Here is a 27,230-nt window from a genome sequence, read left to right as displayed (position 1 = left end):
CAGGCCTGTGTCTCTAATTTGCTGACTTTTGATTTACAAAGATTATTAAGAGTTGAAAAAAGTAATCCAGTAAGTCTGTGACTTTGCAACATATTGCAATGGAAAAAAGTGATAGAAAAATGACTGATAATTTGGCACTGTAACCTAATCTGCCTTATTTGTAGCAATATGCCTCTTTGGCAGTAATGTACACAATCTATTCATTATTTATAAAAAAGTTCACTATACATTTATAGAATTTGGAAAAAGCATACAACAAAATTAATTGGCTTTGATTGTGGAATGTTTTGTACAACTATGGAAAATAGCAGGTTCATTGCTAAGTATTAAGATCAGTACATAATGGTAGTAAAACATGTCTAAGAATCAGTTAAATGCTTAACGAATGTTTCATTATCAGAATAAAAAACAAGAATGTATGCTGTGCCCTTCAATTTTGTGTGTGTGTGTGTGTGTGTGTTGTTGTTGTTGTTGTTGTGACAAATGTATAAATAATGTGGTACATTACAGATGTGATGGTTGGGATATGAATTTCTATACGCAGACTATGCTTTGTTATTGACTGAGAACCTAAATCTTTGCAGCTTACTCTAGATTATATAATGTAATAAGGTGTATGGATCTGAAAATTAATGTAGCAAGACTAAAAAATTGAGCAAACAATTTCATAAATGATGAAAAAGTCAAATTGAAGAGGGTTTGTTTTTGGTGGGGGGTTTTTTTTGCCTTGTCTGAAGGTTGGCAAAATGGATAGAAAACATTTAAGATGTACAAACGGTTCCAGAAAGGCTATGGGTATAGGGAAAATTTTAATCAAAAGAAATGAAAATGGCTGGATATGCTTCTGCCTGCTTTGTTACCTTGATGGGAGAGTTGGAAATGCCAGGGGAAATATGAAAATATATCAAAGAAACCTAAATAAATAAATAAATACATGCATACATACATACATACTATAGAAATGGGATATTTTAGAAGCATGCATAGTAAAATAAAAAAGAGGTACCGTAGATAAAATAAAGAATATTCTATGAATATTGATTGAATACAATAGTGTGAATGGGTTGAGAGAAAGGGAAAGACCAAGAAAAATTGTGATTCAATGGAACTGATGAAATGCTCAGAAGGAGCAATATGAGAATTCAGAAACACATAAAAACCAATGCTTGAATAGTATCTGGGCATGCTAGAAGCAAGGTGATGATATAAAGATGGAAAATGAATGATGTGACTATAACCTAGATTTAGCTGTAGTTCTCTCTCTTTTTCTTTCCCTGTAACTAGTTTTAATTTTATTTCTCTCTTTCTTGTGCCTATATTTGTTTGGTTTGACTGCTTATTCCTTTTCTGTGCTGTGCATGTTACTTACCCCGAAATACTGCTATTTGCTATGCAGCCACAGATGTATTCTTTACATTTATGTCTCCTTTCCTCTAGAAACTCAGAGCTGCAAGTTCCGTATATCAGGGCTTTTCAACCAGTGGTACAGGTACCACCTGCGGTACATTGGCACCTGGCAGGTGGTACGCGACCATCCTAGAGAAGTAGCGGGGGAGGGGAATGAGCTGAATTTGTTGCAGCACCACACAAGCCTGAGGGAGAGACGGCTGCCGCTGCAGGGCTGTCAGGGCTCAGCGGAAGCACCAGGATCAGCACCAGGCTCCAGCTGGAGCTCAGCACTGATCCTGGCACTTCTGCTGAGCCCAGAAGAAGCGCCAATCAGCTGGAATGTTGCAGCATCTACAGGGTCTTGTGATTTACAATCAGACGCTTGGCAACTGATTCATATTTATGACGGTCACAGTGTCCCAGGGTCATGTGAAGTGATCAAAACCTGCTACAACCACCCAGCAGAGGGGGGGAATAAAAACCAAACACCCCCCCATGCCACCCCCGCTACCAATCCTCAACAGAAATGCTCACAACAATGAAAACCTTGGACAGGAGAAAGAGTGCCACCAGGCAGCAGGCAGGTGTCTTGCTTGGCTGTGGCTTGGGGGGCACTTTTTCCAGTGCCATTGTAACTTCGAACAGTCACTAAGCGAACTGTTGTAAGTCAAGGACTACCTGTACTTCATCACTTTTTTTCCTTTTTTTTTTGGTCATCAGGTTTTTGGCACCTTGCTAGGCGACTGGTGGTACTCAGATGTTGCCATATCCTAAAAGTGGTACAATGAGTGAAAAGGTTGAAAACCCCTGCCATATATGACAATATATCTTCCCCAAGAGCTAGTTAGTTGTAATGGTTAAAGCACCAGGCTAGAAGAGTTTTAGTCTTACCTTATGAACAAAGCCAACTGTTTGACTTTGGGCCAGTCACACCATCTCAGCCCTAGGAAGGAAGCAATGACAAACTACTTCCAAAATTTGAGAACTGCAGGGACTTCTTCAAGAAGTCATCAGAAGTCAACAATAACTTGAAGACAACAACAACAACAACAACAAATCTTCACCAAGACCTTTCAATTAGCTTAGGTATAAAAATGGCAGCTATCCTATAATAACCATCCATTTAGCCTTGTGACTAATGTGGGACATGGCCCTAGATCTACCCAGTGTTAATCCAGCACTTAAACCGGATGCTAGCAGGAGCTAGCTAGACAGGAACTGTCTTCCTTTGAGAGATTATAATAATGGCATTCTACTTGTAGACCTCATTACATTCTGCTGAAGGCTCTTGTTTACTTGCTGTGCTGTATTCATTTATGAATTGATTTGTAATATTTTTAAGTCTTCTTCTCTACCCCAGGCTTCTAATAATGAGGAAGAAAGGAAAACTTAATTTTGATTTGCAATCCTATTCAAGAGGCAATAGAACAATAAACAAATTTTAAAAACAAACAACCTTTTTAAACCTTCAAAGCCCCTTCATCCATTCATCTCTGGGGACATTTTTAAATTCTTTACTTTTTCCTCCAAGATATTATAACAACTCATTCTGTATCCTCTCATTATTTATTTCCTTCCCAGTGACTATTCATTGCAAAGCAAACCTCATGGGGTCAAGAGTACTGGGGAAAAAAACCTCCCTTAAGAAAGACACAACAGACTTTGTTCTTTGGTAATTTTTCTTTCTTTCAAGGTGAGAAGCTGATCTAGTATCCTCTGAAGTATATCTCGAAAGGCAGGTGATGGAGAAATGATGGTGAAATAAAATCAAAGGCTACCTAACTCCCTCTCATCCCCCCAGTATGTTACTACAGCTGTGATTAAAAACAGTCATAACTCTGTTGGGTCATAACTCTGTTGCGGGCTCTAATTGATTAGTTGATACCAACTAAAATAATAATAATAAAAATGTGCTAAGTTTTCAAGTTGTTCAGAACAATTCATCAGGCGTGATGTTTAATTCTTTTTTAAAGTAGGTGTGTGGATAAAAGAAGCAAGAAAGTTTCCCCCAGGCAGATGTTAAAGCCGTGAAGTCCCAAGGCTGAATTAGGTATCAGTGATATTACTGTAAGGGACGCGGTGGCTCAGTGGGTTAGGACGCTGAGCCTGTTGATCAGAAGGTCAGCAGTTTGGCAGGTCGAATCCCGAGTGCCGCGTAACAGAGTGAGCGCCTGTTACTCGTCCCAGCTTCTGCCAACCTAGCAGTTCGAAAGCACGTAAAAATGCAAGTAGAAAAATAGGGACCACTATGGTGGGAAGGTAACAGCGTTCCGTGTGCCTTTGGCGTCTAGTCATGCCGGCCACATGACCACGGAGACGTCCTCGGACTGTGCAATTAATATTCAGGGACATAAGAAACTGTTCCTCCAATCTATGAAGAACTTTGGATACAAAATTGAGTTTATTCTATTTTTTTTTAAAAAAATTATTATGTACTGATACAAGAAACCATGATTTAAAGGATTGTTATTTAAGGAATTTTTCAATAAATAAAAATATATATTCAAGACTGTGAGTTCAAGTCCCGCCTTAGCCATAAAAACCAGTTTAGGAGTTATTTTTCATTTTCTTTCTTTTCTTTCTATATAGGAGATTATATTTGGTTTATACAATTATATAATTACATTCCTATTAATTACAAATGCCCAATAACTACAATTTAAAGAAATATTAATTGTAATTTTTAAAATTTTAATAAAATTATGTTATAAAAAAGGCCAAAGAGTAATTTTGGTTAATATATTATGTATAAAATCAGTTAAGCCAAATTATGTATTATTACCATATAATTCCCCTTCATGGATTACTGCCTTGTCGTGGCGAAGGGGCTTGCGTAATTCAATGAAGCTATGAGCTATGCCGTGCAGGGCCACCCAAGACGGACAGGTCATAGCTGAGAGTTCTGACAAAACGTGATCCACTGGAGAAGGAAATGGCAACCCACTCCAGTATCTTTGCCATGAAAACCCTATGGACAGCACCAAAAGGCAAAACGATATGACGCTGGAAGATGAGCCCCTCAGGTTGGAAGGCGTCCAATATGCTACTGGGGAAGAGCAGAGGGCTAGTACTAGTAGCGCCAGAAAGAATGAAGCGACTGGGCCAAAGCCGAAAGGACGCTCAGCTGTGGATATGTCTGGTGGTGAAAGGAAAGTCCGATGCTGTAAAGATTTTTTCTCCATAGGAACCTGGAATGTAAGATCCATGAATCAAGGAAAGCTGGACGTGGTCAAACAAGAGATGACAAGACTGAACATCGACATCTTAGGTATCAGCGAACTAAAATGGACAGGAATGGGTGAATTTAATTCAGATGACCATCAGGTATACTACTGCGGGCAAGAATCCCTCAGAAGAAATGGAGTAGCCTTCATAGTCAATAAAAGAGTAGGAAAATCAATACTGGGATACAATCCTCAAAATGACAGAATGATCTCAGTTCGAATCCAAGGCAAACCATTCAATATCACAGTAGTCCAAGTCTATGCCCCAACCACCAGTGCTGAAGAGGATGAAATTGACCGGTTCTATGAAGCCCTACAGCACCTTATAGAAGTAACACCAAAAAATGATGTCCTTATCATCATGGGGGATTGGAATGCTAAAGTAGGAAGCCAAAAGATAACTGGAATAACAGGCAAGTTTGGCCTTGGAGTACAAAATGAAGCAGGGCACAGGCTGATAGAATTTTGTCAAGAGAATACGATGGTCATAGCAAACACTCTTTTCCAACAACCCAAGAGACGGCTCTACACATGGACATCACCAGACGGTCAACACAGAAATCAGATTGACTATATGCTCTGCAGCCAAAGATGGAGAAGCTCTATACAGTCGGTAAAAACAAGACCAGGAGCTGACTGCGGCTCAGACCATGAGCTTCTCCTTGCAAAGTTTAGGCTTAAACTGAAGAAAGTAGGGAAAAGCACTAGGCCAGTCAGGTATGAATTAAATCATATCCCTGTTGAATATACAGTAGAGGTGACAAATAGATTTAAGGAATTAGATCTGATAGACAGAGTGCCTGAAGAACTATGGACAGAGGTTCGCGACATTGTACAACAGGTAGCAACCAAAACTATCCCAAAGAAAAAGAAATGCAAGAAAGCAAAATGGCTGTCTGAGGAAGCTTTGCAAATAGCTGAGGAAAGGAGGGAAGCGAAAGGCAAGGGAGAAAAACATAGATATGCCCAATTGAATGCAGAATTCCAGAGAATAGCTAGAAGAGATAAGAATGCCTTCTTAAATGAACAGTGCAAAGAAATAGAAGAAAACAATAGAATAGGGAGGACCAGAGATCTTTTCAAGAAAATTGGAGAGATGAAGGGAACGTTTAATGCAAAAATGGGCATGATAAAGGACCAAAATGGCAGGGACCTAACAGAGGCAGAAGAGATTAAGAAGAGGTGGCAAAATTACACAGAAGAACTATACAAGAATGAGCTTAACGTCCCAGATAATCACAATGATGTGGTCACTGACCTCGAGCCAGACATCCTAGAATGTGAGGTGAAGTGGGCCTTAGAAAAGCTGAGCAACAACAAAGCTAGTGGAGGTGACAGTATTCCAGCTGAGCTATTCAAAATCTTAAAAGACAGTGCAGTAAAAGTGCTACACTCAATTTGCCAGCAAATTTGGAAAACTCAACAGTGGCCACAGGATTGGAAAAGATCAGTTTACATTCCAATTCCAAAGAAAGGCAGTGCCAAAGAATGTTCAAACTATCGCACCATTGCACTCATTTCTCATGCTAGTAAAGTCATGCTTAAAATCCTACAAGCTAGACTTCAGCAGTATGTGGATCGAGAACTACCAGAAGTACAGGCAGGATTTCGAAGAGGCAGAGGAACTAGAGATCAAATTGCCAACATACGCTGGATCATGGAGAAAGCTAGGGAGTTCCAGAAAAACATCTACTTCTGCTTCATTGACTATGCTAAAGCCTTTGATTGTGTGGATCATAACAAACTGTGGCAAGTTCTTAAAGAGATGGGAGTACCAGACCATCTTATTTGTCTCTTGAGAAACCTATATGCGGGTCAAGAAGCAACAGTGAGAACTGGACACGGAACCACTGATTGGTTCAAAATTGGGAAAGGAGTCCGGCAAGGCTGTATACTGTCGCCCTGCCTATTTAACTTATATGCAGAGCACATCATGAGAAAGGCAGGGCTAGATGAATCAAAAGTTGGAATTAAGATTGCCGGAAGAAATATCAACAACCTAAGATACGCAGATGATACCACTCTAATGGCAGAAAGTGAAGAAGAACTAAAGAGCCTCTTGTTGCGGGTGAAGAAGGAGAGTGCAAAACTTGGGTTGAAACTTAACATTAAGAAAACCAAGATCATGGCAACTGGCCCTCTCAATTCCTGGCAAATAGATGGGGAAGAAATGGAGGTAGTGACAGATTTTGTTTTCCTGGGCTCCAAGATCACTGCAGATGGGGACTGTAGCCAAGAAATTAAAAGACGCTTGCTCCTGGGGAGGAAAGCCATGGCAAATCTAGACAGCACACTAAAAAGCAGAGACATCACCCTGTCAACAAAAGTGCGTATAGTCAAGGCTATGGTCTTCCCAGTTGCAATGTATGGCAGTGAAAGTTGGACCATAAGAAAGGCTGAGCGCCAAAGAATTGAGGCCTTTGAACTATGGTGCTGGAGAAGACTCCTGCGAGTCCCTTGGACTGCAAGGCGATCAAACCGGTCAGTCCTAGAGGAGATCAATCCTGACTGCTCTTTAGAAGGCCAGATCCTGAAGCTAAAACTCAAATACTTTGGCCACCTAATGAGAAGGAAGGACTCACTGGAGAAGAGCCTAATGCTGGGAAAGATCGAGGGCAATAGAAGAAGGGGACGACAGAGAATGAGGTGGCTGGATGGAGTCACTGAAGCAGTAGGCGTGAGCTTAAATGGACTCCAGAAGATGGTAGAAGACAGGAAGGCCTGGAGGAATGTTGTCCATAGGGTCGCGATGGGTCGGACACGACTTCGCAGCTAACAACAACAACAACCATATAATTAGAATTATAACGAACTGTTTCTCTTAAAGTCCAGTTTCTCTTAAGATGGAATGGGATTCCCTTGTGCTTAAAGTAAAGTCCATTCTGAATACTGTACAATATTTTCCAGAATGCATGAAAAGTAATTATTTATGGTTGCATTCCACAGTATGGGAGCCTTGAAATATGTTGGACTTCAGCTCCTATAATTGAAGGATGGCTTTTGTCTGGATGATAAGAAAGTCCAACTATTTTAGATGCCCTAAGCTAGCCCATATGTTATTCTTCAAATGAAAAAAATGGTTTTTGTGCCTAAGGCTACAGGCTAGTAACAAGGAGACTGTGAGATCTAGTCCCACCTTAACCATGAATGCCAGCTGGGTGACCTTGGGCCAGTCACACACACTTAGCCCAACCCACCTCACGTTGTTGTTGTGGGCAAATAGGAAGAGAAAGATGTGTTCTATTTATTCACCACTTTGAGTTATTTGTAAAAATAATAGCAATAGTACTTAGACTTAATATACTTCTACGTAGTGCTTTACACCACTCTCTGAGCAGTTTACAAAGGTCAGCATAATGCCCCAACAATCTGGGTCCTCATTTTACCAACCTTGGAAGGATAGAAGGCAGAGTCCATCTTGAGCCAATGAGGATCGAACTCCTGACTGTTGACAGAATTAGCCTGCAATACAGCATTCTAACCACTGTGCCTGCACAGCTCATGCCTCAAAATAATAAAGATGGGATGTGAATAAAATGATTAAATAAAGCTGGATCCTCCAGGTGAATCACTTCTTACTAAAATAGATAACTGCAGTTAGATAAAAGAGCATCCCCATTTGCAACATTCCCGTTTCCTGAAATAGAAAAGTGGAGGAAAGGAATCCTATTGTCAGTGTTTGATAATTGGAACAGAACATTTCAGAGGGTGCAGATTTTCTCTTTCTTGGTATATTAGGGTAAGAAAAAGTGTTGTTAAATTTCTTCTGTTGTTAAACTTAACAATGGTTCCAGCTGTCCAGTCTTGGATGTGATTGAGATATATTAAAAGCAGGAACACAAAAAGCACTTGGAAAAAGTAAAAGGGAATCTCAAGTTGCAAGGCGTGATTCAGGATGGATCTTGGGTTTGAAAAGGTTGGAGCTAATTGGCCTATAGTCTTTTGAGGGCAATTGTGGTAAAAGATCTTGAACATTAAAAATTTACTCCCACCTGAATCTATATATTCCAGAGATCTAAAACAAGGGTGAGAAGGTTGATCACACCACTGATTTTTGATGGCAAATTAGCAGAATTTTATCATTGGGATTTTTCTTCCAAAATTAAAGAATGGAAGGTTTCTGAAAGATTTAAGTGTAGGTAATGGAAGTATTTTGTCTCCCAGAGACTTCCCTTTCTTAAGCCCATTCTTAAAGCGCCAAAAAATAGCCAAAAAATGGGTCCGTCCCCTTGGAGATCCCATAACTCTATGACTTTTTGAAGCCCTTCAGAAGTCAGAAAAAGGAAGTATGACCACTGTCCATCAAATATTACCTCACATATTCTGAACTGTTGCATTGTAGAAGCTATGATATGTACATGGATCTTCTTCTGTTGCCCTTGTTTCCCTCCATGGGCTTCTCATTGTGCTTTAATTGAAGTAATTGTTTTCCCTAATTAAGAAAATGTGCGTGTGAATAGACCAAAAAAAAAACTAGTGTGTTCCCCATCCTTTTCTTACTGTGGCCAACCGGAGGGGGTCAAATTATTCTCCAAAGCACCAGAGAGCAGGACAAGAAACAATGGTTGGAAACTGACCAAAGAGGGAAGCAACCTGGAATGAAGGAGAAAGTTCCTAACAGTGAGGACAATTAACCAGTGGAACAGCTTGCCTCCAGAAATCATGGGTGCTCCATCACTGGAGGTTTTTAAGAAGAGACACTAGGCAGTCACTTGTCTCAGATGGTATAGGTTCTCCTGCTTGAGTGGGGGGCTGGACTAGATGACTTCAAGATCCCTTCCAGCTCTATTCTATTCTATTCTATTCTATTCTATTCTATTCTATTCTATTCTATTCTATTCTATTCTATTCTATTCTATTCTATTCTATTCTATTCTATTCTATTCTATTCTATTCTATTCTCTAAGTTTTCCATTTGCAGGACAAAGAAATACCAGCATTCAGTACAAATCTTTTCTTGTACTGAAACTCTGTTCCAATACAGAATTTCTATTTTATCATCACACCCATAGTTATTGATAGACCATTTAGTGATTGTAAAACAAGCTTCCCCAAACTGGGCACCTTCCAAATAATATAGTGTTAAATTTTGAACTTTCTACCCAGCACGATAGTGGACACTCCTTAACTGAACCAAATGTTTTAGGAAAAAAATGCCTAATTGCATATACATATGATCAAATTTTAGATCAAGAAGGCATTCTCAACATTCTCAAGAACTCCTGATGTGATGATGGAAATGAAAAAATCACACTTACAGATCCAGAATGTTGCAGTTATGTTCACTCCAGTAGAAATAACAAATCAAGGTTTAGTGAATATTCTTGATATGCTTAGTTCAGTACAGATAGTCCTCAAGTTACAACCACAATTAAGCCTAAAATCTCCATTGTTAAGCAAGACAATTATTGAGTTTTGCTGCATTTTATGATCTTTCTTGCCACAATTGTTAAGTGAATTGTTTTAGTTATTAAGTTAGTAACACAGTTGTTAAGTGAGTCCATAGACAGTTATTAAGTGAGTCTGGCTTCCTCATTGACTTTGTTTGTCAGACGTTTGCAAAAAGTGATCACATGACCCTGGGACACTGAAACCGTCATAAATACCAGCCAGTTGCTAAGCATCTGAATTTTGTGACCATGTTCCGTGTAAGTGTGAAAAATGGGCATAAGTCACTTTTTTCAGTGCTGTTGTAACTTAGAATAGTCACTAACGAATTGTTGTAACTTGAGGATTACCTGTAAGGCATAACAAAGACTCTTCAATGCAATAAGGTATTTTTATATATGCAAACAATGGAAATTGCTTCCCACTTTAGTTGCTATGTCATTCTTCCTGCAATAATAATGTAGTGATTAACGGTAATAGAAAAGGTAAGGGTAATAGAAAATTACCTTTTGCTCTGCTAGGAGGAAGAAACACTCATCAGTTAATAGAAAAAACAGAAAGTAATTCGCTGGATGACATCAAGACATTCTTCTTTCCTCTCGCCTTATTTCCTTTTTGTACTAAACAGAATTTATTATGATAACAAATTATGACCACAAATGAATCTACAGCTTTGTCTTTTCACAGGGCGGTTTTAAATTGTGAATGTAAGAAATTATCCCTTTTTAAAAGCTTATAATGTTCCAAATTCTAATGCCCTGCCTTGGAACACACTACAATGAAGTATGTGTGTATAGGATTCTCTATCTTTGTTACTCTATTATATTGTCATACATACCTTTTTTTCCTTAGCACTATCCTTATAAACAAATCTAAAAATGCTGTTCATCTTTTTATAGTAGAATCCCACACAAGCAGAAATGTTTACGCTGTGTACTCTCCAGAGAAAATGAAAAACCCACTGGGTTTTTTTCCTTCGCGTTCACAACACTAAAGAAATAATATGCACTTATCATATTATGATGTGTACTATTTATATATCAAGCCAGAAAGGAGAACTATTTACTGAAATATTCATTTCTTCTGATTTAGGAAGCTGACTGGTTGGCTGGCTAATTATTTCTTTCTTTCTTTATTGGTCTCACATAGTCATCCAGCAAGAAATTATGCATACAGAGTATAAGAACCGAACTAGGAATAAAAATGGAACCTGTTGGCTGATCAAGACCAAATGATTTTTCTTACTGTATATTCTGGTTTGCTTCTTTCATAGAACTCAAAGAGGCTATAATTATTTTGAAGAGGGAGTGCCAGACACGGAATCTTTCAGTTAAGATAAATCTGTACAGTTGCCTTCAGGTTACTTGTAATATGAATTTCCAGCATGGACAGAGTACATTCAGTACAAATCACATACTCCTACACCATTTTGCTCTGTCTACCAAAGCAAAATGTGTATCAAATTGTCAGAACAATTGGGAGTGTAAAAAAAAAGTAACCTTTGAAAGGATAATTGCAATTGTTTTATAGTTTCTAGAATGGCTGTAATTTCTAGTAGTATTTTTGTCAGTTTCACAGAGTATATGCAATTTTTTTATACTCACTTCCTAAAAGTTTCATCAGCCATTATTTTTCAGGAATCAATTCCTCCAGGAATATCCATGGATCCCTGAATTTGTGCAAAGTAGAGAAATATAACAATTTCACCAAAATAGATGACTTTCAAAATATTTGGATGACTAAAAATATCTTCTCTCTCCTGTGTTTTGTAAGTCAATTTTTTCTCCTTTGGTATGGGGGATAATGAAATTTTCATTATTTCCTTTTCATTCAATCTGAAAGTACTTTATTGTGATCAGCAGGATTAAAGGCCATAGGACAGGCTTGCTCTAGTAGAGTAAACAAAATCAGAATAATATTTCTTGCATAGCTCCATTAGACACCTCTTTTCTTCTCCTAGAGTGGCAAAGGTTTTCATGGCTCTGATATAGTAAGAGTGTAATTAGAGCTAACCAGCTGCCTGTGAAATAACCAAGTATGTTTATCTGTGCAATCAGAAACAAGGTATTGTTCAGGGAAAATCATAAACAGATGGGTAGCCTGTCCTGTGGGGCATGAAGTAGAAGGAAAAAGAAGTGAAGAAAGATGCTCCAGTATGGAATGCACAAATCATGGCTCTTACAGTCTTGCTTCAAATCCTATTTTGTGCAATAAAAAAATAAAGGTAAAGGAGTCCCTGGAGATTTTATTCTCTAGTCATTGCTGACTACAGGGAACAGTGTTCGTCTCCATTTTAAGGCCACTGAGCCAGCACTGTCTGAAGACATTTCTGTGGTCGTGTGGCCAGCATGATGTCATGGAGTGCTGTTACCTTCCCACCAAAGTGGTACCTATTTATCTACTCACATTTGCATGTTTTAGAACTGTTAGTTTGGCAGGAGCTGGGATGAGGGGGGCTCACCCACATCATGTGGCACTTGGTTCTCAAACCTGGGCTGCTGGCTTTCCAACTGACGTGCCCAGCATCTTAACCGCTGAGCCACTGCGCCGTCCCAATTTTGTGCAGTGAATGCCTGAAAAGAGTGTGTATGTGAATCATTGAAATGACCAATCTGCTGATGACCTCTTCGGCCTCCATGAGCAGAATGAGGTTGCGATGTTCAGAAGAAAATAGTTAGGCTAACATTTCTCATGCACTGAATAATCAATGAAAATACTCCATGAACCATGCTCCATATGCAGAAAGTTGTCAGATCACGATTCAGTCATAAAGGGGCTTGCTAAATTCATGTTTTCTTCCGAAGATCACAGGTATTAATTTGGCTAGGCATCTTTATTTACAGTGGGATTTGAGATACAGGTAGTCCTCAACTCATGACCACAATTGAGCCCAAAATTGCTGTTGCTAAGCAAGACAGTTGTTAAGTGAGTTTTGCCCATTTTACAGCCTTTCTTGCCGCAGTTGTTAAATGAATCACTGCAGTTGTTTAATAACATGGTTGTTAAGTGAATCTGATTTCTCTATTGACTTTACTTGTCAGAAGGTGGCAAAAGGTTATGACATGACCCTGGGACACTGCAACTGTCATAATTATGAGTCAGTTACCAAGTATCTGAATTTTGGTCAAGTGACCATGGGGATGCTGCAAAGGTTATAAGTGTTGAAAAACAGTCACATGTCACTTTTTTCAATGCCATTGTAACTTTGAATGATCATTAAACAAATGGTTGTAAGTCAAGGACTACCTTTAATGGAACTAGTCCCCTATGAAAGTTGAGATGAATATGAAGAGAACTCTGGGCTGTATACATAGTTCTCTTTTCCCAGTTTATCTTCATAACAACCTTCTGACCTAGACTGAGAAATAATACTAGTTCATGATCCCCAGTGGCTGGGTTTGCGCAACTTGCTTGATTTGGATATGGTGTTAGCCAATTTTCTGAATTTGCACAATGTATCAGTACATTGAAACAGAAATAGCCAAGAGTTGTATGCCGGGTTCATACAGCAGTATAAATTTCAAGAAAATCAACCCAGGTTTTATACTGACCAGGCTTAGTATTTTGTGAACATACACATGTTGGTCTTTAACTGACCTGATTTAGAGAAACCAATTAGTATAGCCAATCTGTTTGCTAATCTAGGCAGTGCTCTCTAAAATACAAGATAAAAACAGAGATAACAACGAGTGATAGAGGAGAAGACTGAATTGCTGTGCAATCTGCAAACTTGTGAAAGCTCACCAACATCGGATGTTTTTGCATGGACAACAGATGGAAATGTAGCCATTTTTCCCTTTTGCTTTTAGAGTTAGATGATGTTGGGAGGGGGGGGATGTGAATGAGAATTCAGCTAGACATAACAACTAAAAGGTAGCATGAGAACCAAGGTTATTGGACTCAGAGCTGATGAAGAATTGGTGGGCTGGAGAGCTGGAGAGGAAGCCTGAGCTTCAAGCTAATTGGGGAATGTGATTTATGACTGTTAATTGGAAGAGGGAATTGTGCTTTGATACTATGTGTCCAGGGGAGGGGAATTCAGTTTTGGCGTCGATTATGTTTTTTTTGGCATAGATTAATTTTTTTTAATCTGTTTTTAACTTTTGTATCTCTGTTTTTTAATCACCCTGTAAACTGCCCTGAGTCCTTCAGGAAAGGGCGGTATATAAATGTAATAAAATAAATAAATAAATGTAAGTGCTGATATTTTGCTACTCGAATAAAATGATGAATGATGAATGACCTCCTGTTTGGACTACTGCAATGCTCTCTACATGGGGCTGCCCTTGAGGACTACTCGGAGGCTCCAGCTGGTGCAGAATGCAACCGCGCGAGTGGTGGTGGGGGCTTCCCGATACTCCCATGTAACACCTCTACTCCGTGAGCTGCATTGGCTTCCGGTTGCCCTCCGGGTAAGATTCAAGGTGCTGGTTATGACCTATAAAGCCCTAAATAGCATGGGTCCGGGTTACTTACGGGAGCACCTGCTGCCGGCATCAACTTCCCTTCGTCCAGTGTGCTCCCACAGAGAGGGCCTCCTTAGGGTGCCGTCGGTCAAAGAGTGTTGACTGGTGGCCCCCAGGGGGAGGGCGTTCTCTGTGGGCGCGCCAGACCTTTGGAACCGTCTACCGGTTGAGCTCCAGATGGCTCCCGACCTTCGCTCCTTCCGACGGGACCTAAAAACACATTTATTTGAACAAGCCAGCCTGGTCTGATGGGTTTAGGGGTATTTTATAGTTTTGTATTAATTTATTGAATAGGGCTGTAGTATTTAATATTTTTTAATTTTTGTACATTGTATTTTATTGTATTGCCCTGTACACCGCCCTGAGTCCTTCAGGAGAAGGGTGGTATATAAATTAAATTAAATAAATAAAAATAAATAAAAGATCCTTTAAGGTAAACAATGCCTCAAAGTTCTTTTGAAGAGTTTCATCTGTCGGAATCATGACACAAGTTATTATTAAATATATTCACAACACAAAAATTTTCATTCCAAACCTATGCCTGATTACTCAGAAATATATCATATTGTGTCTAATGGTGCTTATTCCATAATAAATGTACATAAGATTCCAAATTTAAAAATAAGAGTTTCCTGATTTCCCCAGACCTAAACATAGAAACAGGCATATAAATATATAGATATAATTAATGCTCTTAAGGAAATACTACATACATATCATGCAGTTAGTTGATAGCAATGCATGAAAGCTTTTGTTTGTTAGTCTCCAAAATAATCTTTTGTAGTTTGTCCCATCTGTCCATAGAAGTGCCATACAATAATAAAACAGTTCAAAGTAGCAATCCATTATCCTTAAAATAGACCAATATAACATTCAGCTTTTCACTTGCTCAAGTCATATCATAATTTAATGCTTTCATCTTTTCCCAGATATTTTTTTAAGAGGGAGGTTGACAAGAAAGATCAAGGATGAACCAATCTGATCTAACATGGGACTGGGAGGGGGAGAAGCTTTACAATACTTTTGAAAGGCACTTCATTGAATACGCAGAAGGATACTGCCATTAACACTTGGCAGCAGTCTATTGAGGTGATATAAGAGGTGTGAATGGGAACAATCATGAATGGGAACAATCATTAAGTTTCTGTCAGATGGAATTAAGAAAGTGAGAAGCTCTCCTGTTTGTTGAGGGGGAGAGAAGAGAGGAAGTAATGCTTAATACATGCAACCAAGCAAGCAAGTTAGGGATGGAAAAATAAGTCTAGGGGATATTTTTTTTTCAGATTCCTCAAACTTCTACGAAGTCAGAAATGTGATCCCTGAAACCAAGCCACAGGGTTCATATGTTTTGGTTCCCTTCCAGTCATCAAGATTGTGAAGTTGATTTCCTAATTGTTAAAGCCTTGATGTATCAATTCTGTTTTCTCCTGGGAGTTTGCTAATATGTACATTAATGTGTGTTATGAGAACGTAAATGATCTCTCTCTCTATGAAACGCATTTGAGCATATCTGATTAAAGTTATCAAAATATTAAGAAGATTAGGAAACATTTGTCCTGAGGGGTCCTTGGTATGCTCTGAGCTTGATTGTTTTCTTGCTGATCATGTGCTGAGGATGTTACCTATTTTGGGTAATGAAACCTCTGCAAGAAAACAACCAAATTCAGAGAGCACCAAGAATCCCTCATTTCAACCCTGAGCTACAAATATTCTTTTTTATTGGTAAAAAATGTTCTATCATCAGAGTAAAAAGTTTTGACCAAGTCATGATGGTTGTGTCAGCACAGATAAATCTTAGCTGAAATAAAATTAATATTCAGTATTAGTTTTACCAGTTACAAGCTTATCTAATCATAATTTCTGTGGTGAATAAAATGATAGAATCACCTCCTATATTGGCAAAGCTCACTCAACACTTTCTGAGACATTCATTTTGATATACAGGTTTTTCTACATCCTGTGAAAAATAATTTTGACACCCCAAAGTGTGTCGTGTTTGTGTCTGCTCTGTCATGCAACATCTTTCTCCCAAATTAATGCAAACTTTTTCGAATTCAGTACATGCTAGCTAAACTGCAAGATCCAATTTTGAAATGTGACAGCTATGTCTCAAACTGAATAGCTCAACTACAAAGATGTTGATGGCATTCATCGGAAATTTGAAGTGAGAAACTGGAAGGCAGCTCAAAGCCCACAATCCACAATTGCCACCAAATAGGGGAGTCAAATAGGGACGCGGTGGCTCAGTGGGTTAGGACGCTGAGCTTGTCGATCAGAAGGTCGGCAGTTTGGCGGGTCGAATCCCGAGTGCCGCGTAACAGAGTGAGCGCCTGTTACTCGTCCCAGCTTCTGCCCACCTAGCAGTTCGAAAGCACGTAAAAATGCAAGTAGAAAAATAGGGACCACTATGGTGGGAAGGTAACAGCGTTCCGTGCGCCTTTGGCGTCTAGTCATGCCGGCCACATGACCACGGAGACGTCCTCGGACAAACGCTGGCTCTTCGGCTTTGAAACGGAGATGAGCACCGGCCCCTAGAGTCGGAAACGACTAGCACGCATGTGCGGGGGAACCTTTACCTTTACCTTAGGGGAGTCAATATACCAAGAGAGATTTCTGGATTCTACCAAGCAGTCAAAGGTCTATAGATTGCTCAATTGTTTGTTCTCCCTTGGTTGAACCATACAGTCATACCTCGGCATTCGCCTGTTTCAAACACATTGAATTTGGTATTCAATATGTTTTGAAACAGAAATCTTGTCCCAGCACTCATCTTTCTCCCAGTAGTCAATGCGCAAGGAAGGACTTGCTGACGGCTGTCTCATGACTTGCTATTTACATCCTGCAATGATACCTTTAACACCGTCAAACAACATCTGCGTATCCCAGGTCCTCAGGAAGGACTGGATAGGTGGCTAAAATGCCAAATTCAATCTAAGCATTTACCTGACTGGGATAAACCATGATAATTTATTTCTCTTGTTAATTCAGTCTTGAATTATCAGGTCAGCAGTCTAAAAGTTCTTCCTTGGTCCTGAGCTATTGGAATTGGTGATAGCAACTGTGTTGATCACTTTTGCACAGTGATGCCTGGCACATCCGTAGCAAATCTCCCAGATCCTGCAGGATTTGCCAATGATGATTCATGTCTTGGTTGCATTCTGCTGTGTGCATTGCAGAATACACTATGAAAAAATGCCCAACACTGGAAATGGCACAAAATTAGTGTTGAACAATCTGAACAGGATGATAGGTTTTACCAGGCATGGTGACCTTTAAAGTCCCAAAATACTAGTAGGCTTGACTAACAAATACCCTTTTTTTCTCTTTTGAATCTGCAGATGAGATCTTTTAGCAGATTTTCTCACATATGGGAGGACCTTTTCCTGTGTTGACTGAAGAATCGCATTTGGGTCTCAATCTTTCATTGTTTAGGACATCTCTGAAGTTGCATTTCTTTTATCAGTGTTGTAATGATAAACATTTTAGTATTCTAATTTAAATTTCTAATTGTGTTTTGGGTTTTATTAACTATAGTTATATGAAGTAAAGTTGACTAAATAACTAAACTAAATAGATTTTGGACTCAGTATGCCCACAATTACTGCCATTCATGAATCACTGGACTTAGCTGACAATCACCATTTCAAGTTGATCTTGAGCTTAGTTCAGAATCCCTGGTCAAAAACTTAATTGTACAGAATTTTCAATGTGCCACTTCTTATTTCTACCTATGGATGCCAGGACTTGTGCCTTAGCACAATGAAAAGGTGCATGAAAAATGTTAATGAATCAGGTCTAGGGAAAACCTGGTACAAAGGTTTGCTTGGCTCAGAATTTTGGATAATCTTTATCTTGACTGAATGTTCCTAGAAGGAGTCTAAAATTGAGGCTGGTTCCCTGGAAAAATGTGAAATAATGTGTGCTGAATAGAATAGAGGGTCTGTGGTAACATGTAGCAGTGACAAGTGCATTTCTTAAAAGTCTGTGATTTAATTTGAAAAATAGTCAAGGTACCTACAGGAAATATAACCAGATCCTATGAGGAGCAGATCTATTCTGCAATAGTGACTATTAGTCACAGTCTTATTATAAATATGTATTGAGTGTTTGACTTTGGTGTGGAGAAAAACTTGTAGGAAAGACAACAGACAAGTTATTACTATTGAAAATTGATTATAAATTCAAATTTAATAAAGCAATAAATTCTTTAGACTCCATGCAAGTAATAGAAATATAACTGGCAGACTTCTTAACAGTAGTTTTCAGAAAGGTTTTTCTATTCAACAAAAGGTAAAGAATCTGAAGGCTCAGATGGATTATTTTTAATTCTTTCTCTCCCTTTCCCTCTCGTTCTCCTTCTCTCTGTGTGTATGTGTATGCACGTGTATGTGTGTGCAATTGTAAGCAAGCTCAGGTCTCTCCATATTCAGCTGTTCTCTGTCCTGCTCACCACTGAAGAAATAACCTCTACATTCTGTATAGTTTTGGTGCCTTTCTGTATTAAGACCATAACTTCCAGCTTTGCTAACTGGAAATTCTGGATGGTGTAGTCTTAAAATTTAAGGAGGGCACCAGGTTGGGTAAAGATCCTCTCTAGCATGGCTGTCTGCTGGGTATTCACATTTAGTATCATTTAACCACTACGGTGGGAAGGTAACAGCATTCCGTGCACCTTTGGTGTCTAGTCATGCCGGCCACATGACCATGGAGACGTCCTCGGACAAGCGCTGGCTCCTCGGCTTTGAAACGGAGATGAGCACCGGCCCCTAGAGTCAGAAATGATTGCTTTGCCTGGAGAAAACAGGAAGGTTGTGGCATTGACCGGGTCCTTGATAACTTTCCCTGCACATTTTTCTTGTCAGTCCAAGAATGGACTGGGCTTTAAAAAGCATGTTTGATTGGGCTTTTTAAAGTTTTAAAATATGGATAAACCTTCCATTCTCCTTCAAAACTAGACACCACCCCCCAGCGAGATTATCCCTTCCCGCCTTCTGCACAGATGTGAGGGGAAATCTTTTTTCTTGCTGCTGCCTGCTTGGCATACAAAGTCTGGTAGATGAAAAAGGGGGTTGAAAAGGAGCACTGTTCAAGATTCACATGATCATCATTGTTGCAGGGGGAGGGTGGCGTATGAAAATTCACACTGCTGCTGATGTCTTTTTAATATAAACACAAACCTGAGGAAATGAACATTTGATTAAACTAAACACATGGGCCTTTTATATCTACAGACCTTAATTTAAAGCATCGTCACCTCTACGTTGCAAATGCCAGCTGGAGGAAAAATGATTTAAATTTACCATCTGACTTCTAAGTGATACCACAAATGTCTGCTGAGATGTGCAGGAGGGTGGTGGAAACAGGGGAGAAAGAGGCAGGAGATTTGGAGGTTCTTTACTGTAAAATATCTGCAATAACTATTTCTGGATATTATATCTCATGCAGAACAGTAATGCAAGAATTGTGTGGTGTTTAACTGCTGTGATTCTCTTTGGACCCCAATGTCATTTTCCATTAGGATGAGAAGCTGTTGTTTTTTTTAAAATCATATCCTCTCTCTGCCTATTTCCCCTTGGACATTTTGCCATCTAGAGGTGGGATTGGTGGGTTGTTACCCACATACAATTTGAGAGCATGTCAGACCAACTTAAAGGCAACTAGAGAAAGTACAAAAGAAAGAAAAACAACTTTCTTGTTTAGAAAGAGAGGAAAAAACACTTTTCAACTTGAAGTAAACATGACTTCCCCCCAAAACCCTGAATACACCTATAATAGTTGACAGATATGCTGTGGACATGTGTCTGTATAATTGAAACTCCTATGTGCACAGATCTGAAATAATAGGGAAGAATAAATTGCAAAAAATAAAGCACTGATTAAATAGGACCTATATCCATGCATGTGGATATAGGCTTATATCAATTGCTCCTAATAACTGATCCATCTCCTGGTTATGCATATTTCCCCCACATTGGCTAGCTTGACTTTGATTACTGTTTATAAACTCAATCATCATAACCCTTCTCAATTCATGCCTTCCAGATTGTGCTGAGAATTCCCAGTTAACTTGATAATCTTAAACTAAAATAGAAAAGATGGAACACTTAAATGGTTTGTGTTATGTACTGGGCTTTTGGAATATCACCACATGCGTTGCTGGAGAACCCAGACAGGACGTCTCCGGTCCTGCAATTGGTCAACTTTGGGTGGCAAACATGGGTACAATCTGATTGGTTGCTTCCAGAGGGCCTGGCTATATATTGTGGCAGGGTGACTCCAAATTCTCAGTACAGTTTCTGCTTAAATAAAGTATGAGTTTGTCTGTAGTCATCTGCGTGTTCTCGTTCCTGCTCATCAGAGCCCACAACATAATAGTTTGGCTGTTGGGTTATTAGAAATTAGATCTTGAGGCTTTATACTCCAGTGAAAGTAGGACTTTGATTTGCTGTGGCTAACTCGGTCTGTTTATTTCAACCTGAACATTCCTATCTTCAGCCTCAACATTCCCTGTTGTAGGTCATGGGAAATATTCATTGAAGCATATTAACTCATGTTCCAATTCATTTTCATTAATATGAAAGATGGTCAAAACTGTTGTAGATACTAATGTAGGAAACATTCTTCTGACCCTAGTTTTTAAATCTCCTATTTTGAGATTCCCCAAATCTGATTATTAGTCTACAAATAAAAACTCCTGACTTGTAAAATTAAGGGCTTTTCCCCCCTTTGTTGAGGATCGCTGAATAGATGAATGTGCTTTAAAAATGCAGGTCTTTGCATTTAGTGATATACAGGAGAACCAGTCAATAGGACAATGGCCATAATGCCCCATGGTTTGCCAAGTGAACTGAAGGGACATTATAATTAAGCTACTGCCTGTTTAATTAAGCTTATTATTGTCAGAGTCATGCCAGTGTTTGGGGGGAAGCAGCTGGAAAGAGAATAACACTAGGGTTGACATGTTTTCAGTATTTTTTGCCACAGCTGTGCATGCTTAGGTATCTGGAAGGGAAAAGGTGAGTCACAGCATGGTTAATTATCATGTACCCTTTGTCAGCAACTCCGTAAAGAAGCTTATTAAGTTTTCCCTCAGTTGTATGAGACTAGGAAAAGACCCATTTGATTAAGGAGATGCAGATAGGTGCATAGGTGCAACATGCACATCCACAGGCCCTTTGAATCCAGACCACTGAATTTTTGCAAATCAAACTGTACACCCCCTTTCTTTTTCCCTTGCTGTGGAAGCACTGCTGGTGAAAGAAAGCCAACAGGAAAATACCACGATTTGTTCTCTTCAATCCCTCAAAAAAGGAAATCCCTGATATTTTGTGGTCCTGACACAGCTTTTGAGAGACCATAAGATGGCAGTTTCAGAAATTCAAAGACTGAAATAGGGAAGGTCAGCTTTAAAAAGAGCCATGAAATGTAGCAGTGGTTAGTGATAATTTTTGTTTGCCTAAGCTTTGTCACTGGAAACCTTCCCTCTTGCAAAATGAGAGCTGAGGCTTCTTTACAATTTTTTTTTTATCACGCTTTGATACAGTTTTTACACATGCATACATGTAGCCCTTCTGGGACTAATGCTTCAGAATATAGGTGGAAGAGTTTCAAGCATGAATGCCTCCTTGCATTAAAGAAGACCAAACAAAATCCCCCAAAGAATCCCTCTTCCATAAATAAAAAGTGGCACTTTAGTGGGAAGAAAAAGCAAGCTTAGAATTTTTCTTCCCACCTTCTTGTAAGTGGGAAATTTATGAAGAGGGAGTGAAACCAAACATGCACTAACCCCCTTGAGTTATATAATTTCAGAAAGACAGTATTGGTTGCTTTTTCTGGTTATTCAAATGTACTTTTGTCAAAAACTCTTATTTCAAACTGATGTTCGGGCCTTCCCTTTTCACACAGACTAGGTATATGTAGTAAAGTCCAGGCTGTGCATTGCACTTCCCATTTTAACAGAAGAGAAGTGTAGCTCAGGGCTGAACTGTGGAATCCTTGGTGATCTCCAGGCACCAAGGACCCCCACTCTTCCAATTTTGAATGGACCCCAGGGATCTCGCATTGTCTTCTCCTCACGATCTCTGTAAGCACAGAACTTGCTTCAGCAAACAGCTCTGGAAGGGATTCTGTTAAAACCCACCCGGAGTCTGTCCTTGTGTTTATCAGTAAGGCAATAGCAAACGTGTGCAGCGAAATGGCACTGCTCTTGCCTAACATTATCAGGTTTCCCTGACCCTGTTGGCCGGGTAGGAAATCGAGATGGATCTAGTTTAGCTGGAAGCTTATCCTGCCCCTATAAACTGAGGAAGGTCAGACATCTGTGCCTCTTTCTGTGCAGTCTTTTAGTAAACTTTGATCTATAACTGGCATGTTTGCTGACCCTGGACTAAATAATGATGCATTTCAGGAAGAACAGTAAGGCCAGGATAAATAACTACCCTACACTGATTTTGATCGTATTTAAAGAAATGAAACGTGTTTTCGATCCTGATCCTGGTCTTTTATCTGTTGGTTAAGACACACAGACTGGTAATTCACATCATCTCTCAGTAAGATGGCCAGTAACCATAATGGGCTAAGGATTGTGGAAATTAAATTCTAATGCTTAATATATTCTAAACCTTAAGGAAGGTTTCTCAAAATGAATATGAAATGTTAACATAAAATATCTTGTAGTGAACTTTGAAGTGAACTTTCAGGCATTCTAAGTGTTCTGCTTTATTCACATAATTGGTATGTATAGTTTTGCTGCCCTCACCTGGCTCATCAGAGTAATACTTCTTCATGCCTTCCTTATTCCTTTTGACTATTCTCCAATGGGAAGGGTGGGCAGATAATAGATGAGTAAGAAAAAACAACCCCAAAACGTGTTTTTTAGAAAGCAGGGCTGGAAGATGTTTAACTGCTTTTTTTTTTACAATTTAAAACCTAAAGAGGAAATGTAAATTAATATTTATTCCCAATCCAAAGATGCTATTCAATGTGACAATGTTGGATTCATTTTTCTTTTTCTTCCAATGAGAACCTGCCTTGCGGAATGACCAGATCAAAATGGTTCTCCCAGAAGAAATGGTGCTTGCGAATACCCTGCTATCCCCAGAAAATTGAGGGTGATGATTTAGGAGATGGCAGGAAGAAGAAAGGGAACAATCCCATTTCCTGTCATCAAGATACCTGCGCTGTGTTGGAAGCTCTTGTATCAGAGACCCTTGCTTGTCTCTATAACAGTATCTATGACTCTGGATTCAATTCACTGTGGCTCCCTGATTCACAGTGTGCATTGGTTCCCAACCAATAGGGAAATAGGGGATAGGGTTTTTATCACGTTTGCAGCCCAACTTTTCTCCAGGAAGCTGAGTTGTAGTCATGGCAATCATCCCATTTTGTCCTCAAAAATCCTGACATCTAGGGTAGAATGAGAAAGAATTACTAGTAGGAGTCAAACCTATATTAGTATAATGCAGGGGTGTTAAACTCAATTTCATTGAGGGCCGTATCAGCATTGCAGTTGCCCTCACGGGGCCGGGTGGGTATGGCCAGGGTGGGCGTGGCCTACTGGGTGGGCATGGCTAGAGTGCGTATGGCCTACTGGGTGGGTGTGGCCAGCTCTAAATCGTTCGCATCAAGGGTGCCTATGGGGGCCTGGGCAGAAGTGGGACAGATCTGGGGGTCTCTGGCAGAAGGAGGGTCTCTGGGCCAGGGCCAAGGCAGTGGGGGCCGTTCCCTCACTGTTTCCAGGATGGCTTCGCGGGCCACATGGAACCACTTCACGGGCCGGATCTGGCCCCTGGGCCTTGTGTTTGACATGTCTGGTATAATGTTTCCTTTCGCTTCCATATATTAATGTTATTTATAATTAATAATTAGATCCCTTGCCTTCTCTATAGTAATATTATATATTAAATTTCTCTCTCTCTCTTCCTCCCTTCCTTCCCCCCACCTCTCGATTTACTCAAACATAGGGCAGGTTACATAAAAATATAAAATCACAAAACTAAAGTTTAAAACAGCAGAACAAACCCATAATCAATGCAGCAGTGTCTGAAGAGAGGGCGGGTGGGAAGGAAAAAATCAAGAGGGTGTCCATAACCAGGTGATCAAAGCTCCACCCAGCATTGTGGCACAAAAAGGGGCCACATTCAATTGCACATTTGTGTCCAGCTTCTTGACTTTTTGACCCTTTCCCTGTGAACACTCCCTGAGTAAAACAGCTCTACAACATAGGGGGTCTCAGGCCTTTGATGGGTTGCATGGCGGAAGGTAAACTGTGACTGTCATAGGCCTGCTTGTAAGCTACTATTCCTGGCTAGCCACACAGAACCTGCAGGTTTTCTTTAGGGAGAATTGAGGATTATCTACACCTGGATACTAACTCAGTCTAGACAATATGATCAGTACAAACCAGCATTCTGAACTATACTTGGAAACATTCTGACAATCAGTGAAGGACCCATCATATAAATGTTCCATTGCTAAAGCAAATCTCTTCTGCCAGCATATAAACTGCCACATTTTCAAGTAACCTTCAAATTCATTGTCACTTACAGTTCCTGGGTAAAAAAAAATACTGTAATATCTAGGTGCAATCTTGCATCAAGGAATATAATTAACTTTTTCATCTTTCTTGTTTTTTGCTATTTGCATTTTTTGTTGATCTAGGTTTAGGGTTTACTGTTTGCTGGTACTTCCTGCTTTTGTGTTGTGTTTCTGGTGGCCATTGTGATGGTAAGAGACAGGTATAATATAAATATTCTGCTAAAATAATATTTTTTTCTTCCCATTCCCACAGGATGTTGCAGATTATGAAAATATACAGGAACTTCAATATCTTGATATGGTGGTAGCAGAGATTCTGCGCATGTATCCTCCAGCATTCAGGTTAGTAAGATAGGAGACACTGTGATTTTTGAAGCGTCTTTTCTTTCTTATGTAGGTGATTCACACCACTCCAGGGAATGAATGTGAGTCTGGTCTCAATCTATAAGGAGTCAGGCTTTTTCTGGGTCTTGAAAGAGCTCTGGTACTGTACAGGATATTCCAAAATTCTTAGTGCAGTTTTAAGCTATAATAATATACTTTCGGAAGTATAAACGATGCAAACTTAAAATAAAAAAAATCATTGGAAAGTTTAATGAATCAAATGTCTTTTACACTTAAATTTGTGAATTAGGAATAATATGTTTTTAATTTTAATTTTTTGTTCAAACCTGTTTGAAAATGGCAAGCATTGGGGGGAAAAAATCAACTTCATTTGCTGGTTAACTGAATTCAAATCACAAACAGCAGTAAAAAGAAAATTCACTTGCCATCATAAGGAGGAGGCTCACGGCAGAAATTTAATTAACAGCTGGATGAAAAACGTTCAGGGAAACTGGCTCATTTTATAATGAACATAGATCTAAGAGGTGCTGAGCAAGCAAATAGAAATTGAGAAGGCATTTGAACAGAGATTCCCAAAACCAATGTACCAAACATCTAGTGTAAGTGAACATTTCAAAACTCACATTGCACAGAATTCTAACAATGAAACTCCATAAGCTTCAATGAAACTCCATTACGTTATTGTAGGAGATGACAAAGGGAGGAGTCAAACGCATCATCAGTCTTGAGTCCCTGCATGCCCACCAGAGTTCTGAGTCTAACCCATCTTGAATTCCTTTCTATTCTTAACTCCTGTTAATTTCCCTTGACCATTAGTAGTTCAGACTCTTGCAGAGCGCTTAAATCTTGCAATAAATCTTTATACTCATTTGAACTCCATGAATCTCCTGATTTCCCTGGCACTTGATAGTTATACAGATAGTCCTCATTTAGCATCTACTTGTTCAGAATGATTCATGGTTATGACAGGACTGAACAAGGGATACTTATTTTTATTTTAAAATATTTTATTGATTTTTAACAATTACAATCTTTAGTGCTTATCTGGGTTCACATATTTAGCATTAACTTCTTCAGTATCAATCCAGTGTTTTTTCCCTGATCCTTTCTTCCCAAATTGTTTTCATTTTCCCAGTAGTATGCAAATACAATTCTTGCTACTATTGATGCATACAAAATTGAATATAAACATCCTCATCATAGCTAGTGTTATACAAATCACAATATCAGTTTATAATCAATTTATATTTCAAATGTGTTTGCAATTAAAATCTTATTAAATCAATATCTTGTTTTTCATGTTCTTATTTAAGTTTAATTTCCTATCAATATTCAGAATATCTTTGTCAGTTATAGTTTTCTTAAGATTAGTTACATTTATATAGCTAAGAGTTTTATTTATGTAAGCCATCCTCGTATTTTCATATTTCCCATATCAAAAAAGGCACTATTCTAGTTATAAATTATATTATTATAAAAGTCTAATTATATCTAAGGGTTATCCATTCTTTTAATCATATTCAAACAAATGTTTAATCATATAATGTCCTCTCTGATAAGACATATCTGTTTTTTAAATCTAACTCTAGCTTTCTTCCTTTGCCAAATAGCTTTCCAGGCCAAGGCAATTAAATCACCAAAGAATTTTTCCTCTATTTTTGTGAAAGTTGCTTGGAATGAGAAAGACAATTTATGTAAGGTATTTTTGAGGGGGAATTCTGCCCATTTATATTCCTAAGCAGCTCCCACTTTCCTTCTCCCTGGGTTCCTTTTTTCATTTTTTTTCTCTCCCAATTTCTGGCATTTTCCCTAACAGCTCTATAGTCTATTTTTTAAAATCTTCTTTCTTGTCCTCAAGTGTATTTTGCAGACCTAGGGGGTA

General features: G+C 39.0%; 2 protein-coding genes across 2 annotated transcripts in view; one reads left to right on the top strand and one right to left on the bottom strand.

The window, feature by feature from the left end:
- Nucleotides 1-27,230, top strand: part of TBXAS1 (thromboxane A synthase 1) — a 251,158-nt gene that overhangs the window by 216,239 nt on the left and 7,689 nt on the right. The window contains exon 11 of the mRNA XM_081331580.1: nucleotides 25,257-25,345. Within this exon, the coding sequence (XP_081187706.1) occupies nucleotides 25,257-25,345 (89 nt within the window). The remainder of the gene's footprint in view (nucleotides 1-25,256; nucleotides 25,346-27,230) is intronic.
- The window catches only part of LOC308670226 (protein mono-ADP-ribosyltransferase PARP12-like), a gene marked incomplete at its 3' end in the record, with an annotated part of 42,934 nt that continues 39,475 nt past the window's right edge, over nucleotides 23,772-27,230 (bottom strand). Inside the window, exon 13 of the mRNA XM_081331578.1 lies at nucleotides 23,772-23,872. The remainder of the gene's footprint in view (nucleotides 23,873-27,230) is intronic.

The sequence above is a fragment of the Vipera berus genome (genome assembly GCF_964194415.1).
Source record: "Vipera berus genome assembly, chromosome: 6".
Lineage (NCBI taxonomy): Eukaryota > Metazoa > Chordata > Lepidosauria > Squamata > Viperidae > Vipera > Vipera berus.
This window is presented reverse-complemented; position numbering and strand designations above follow the sequence as displayed.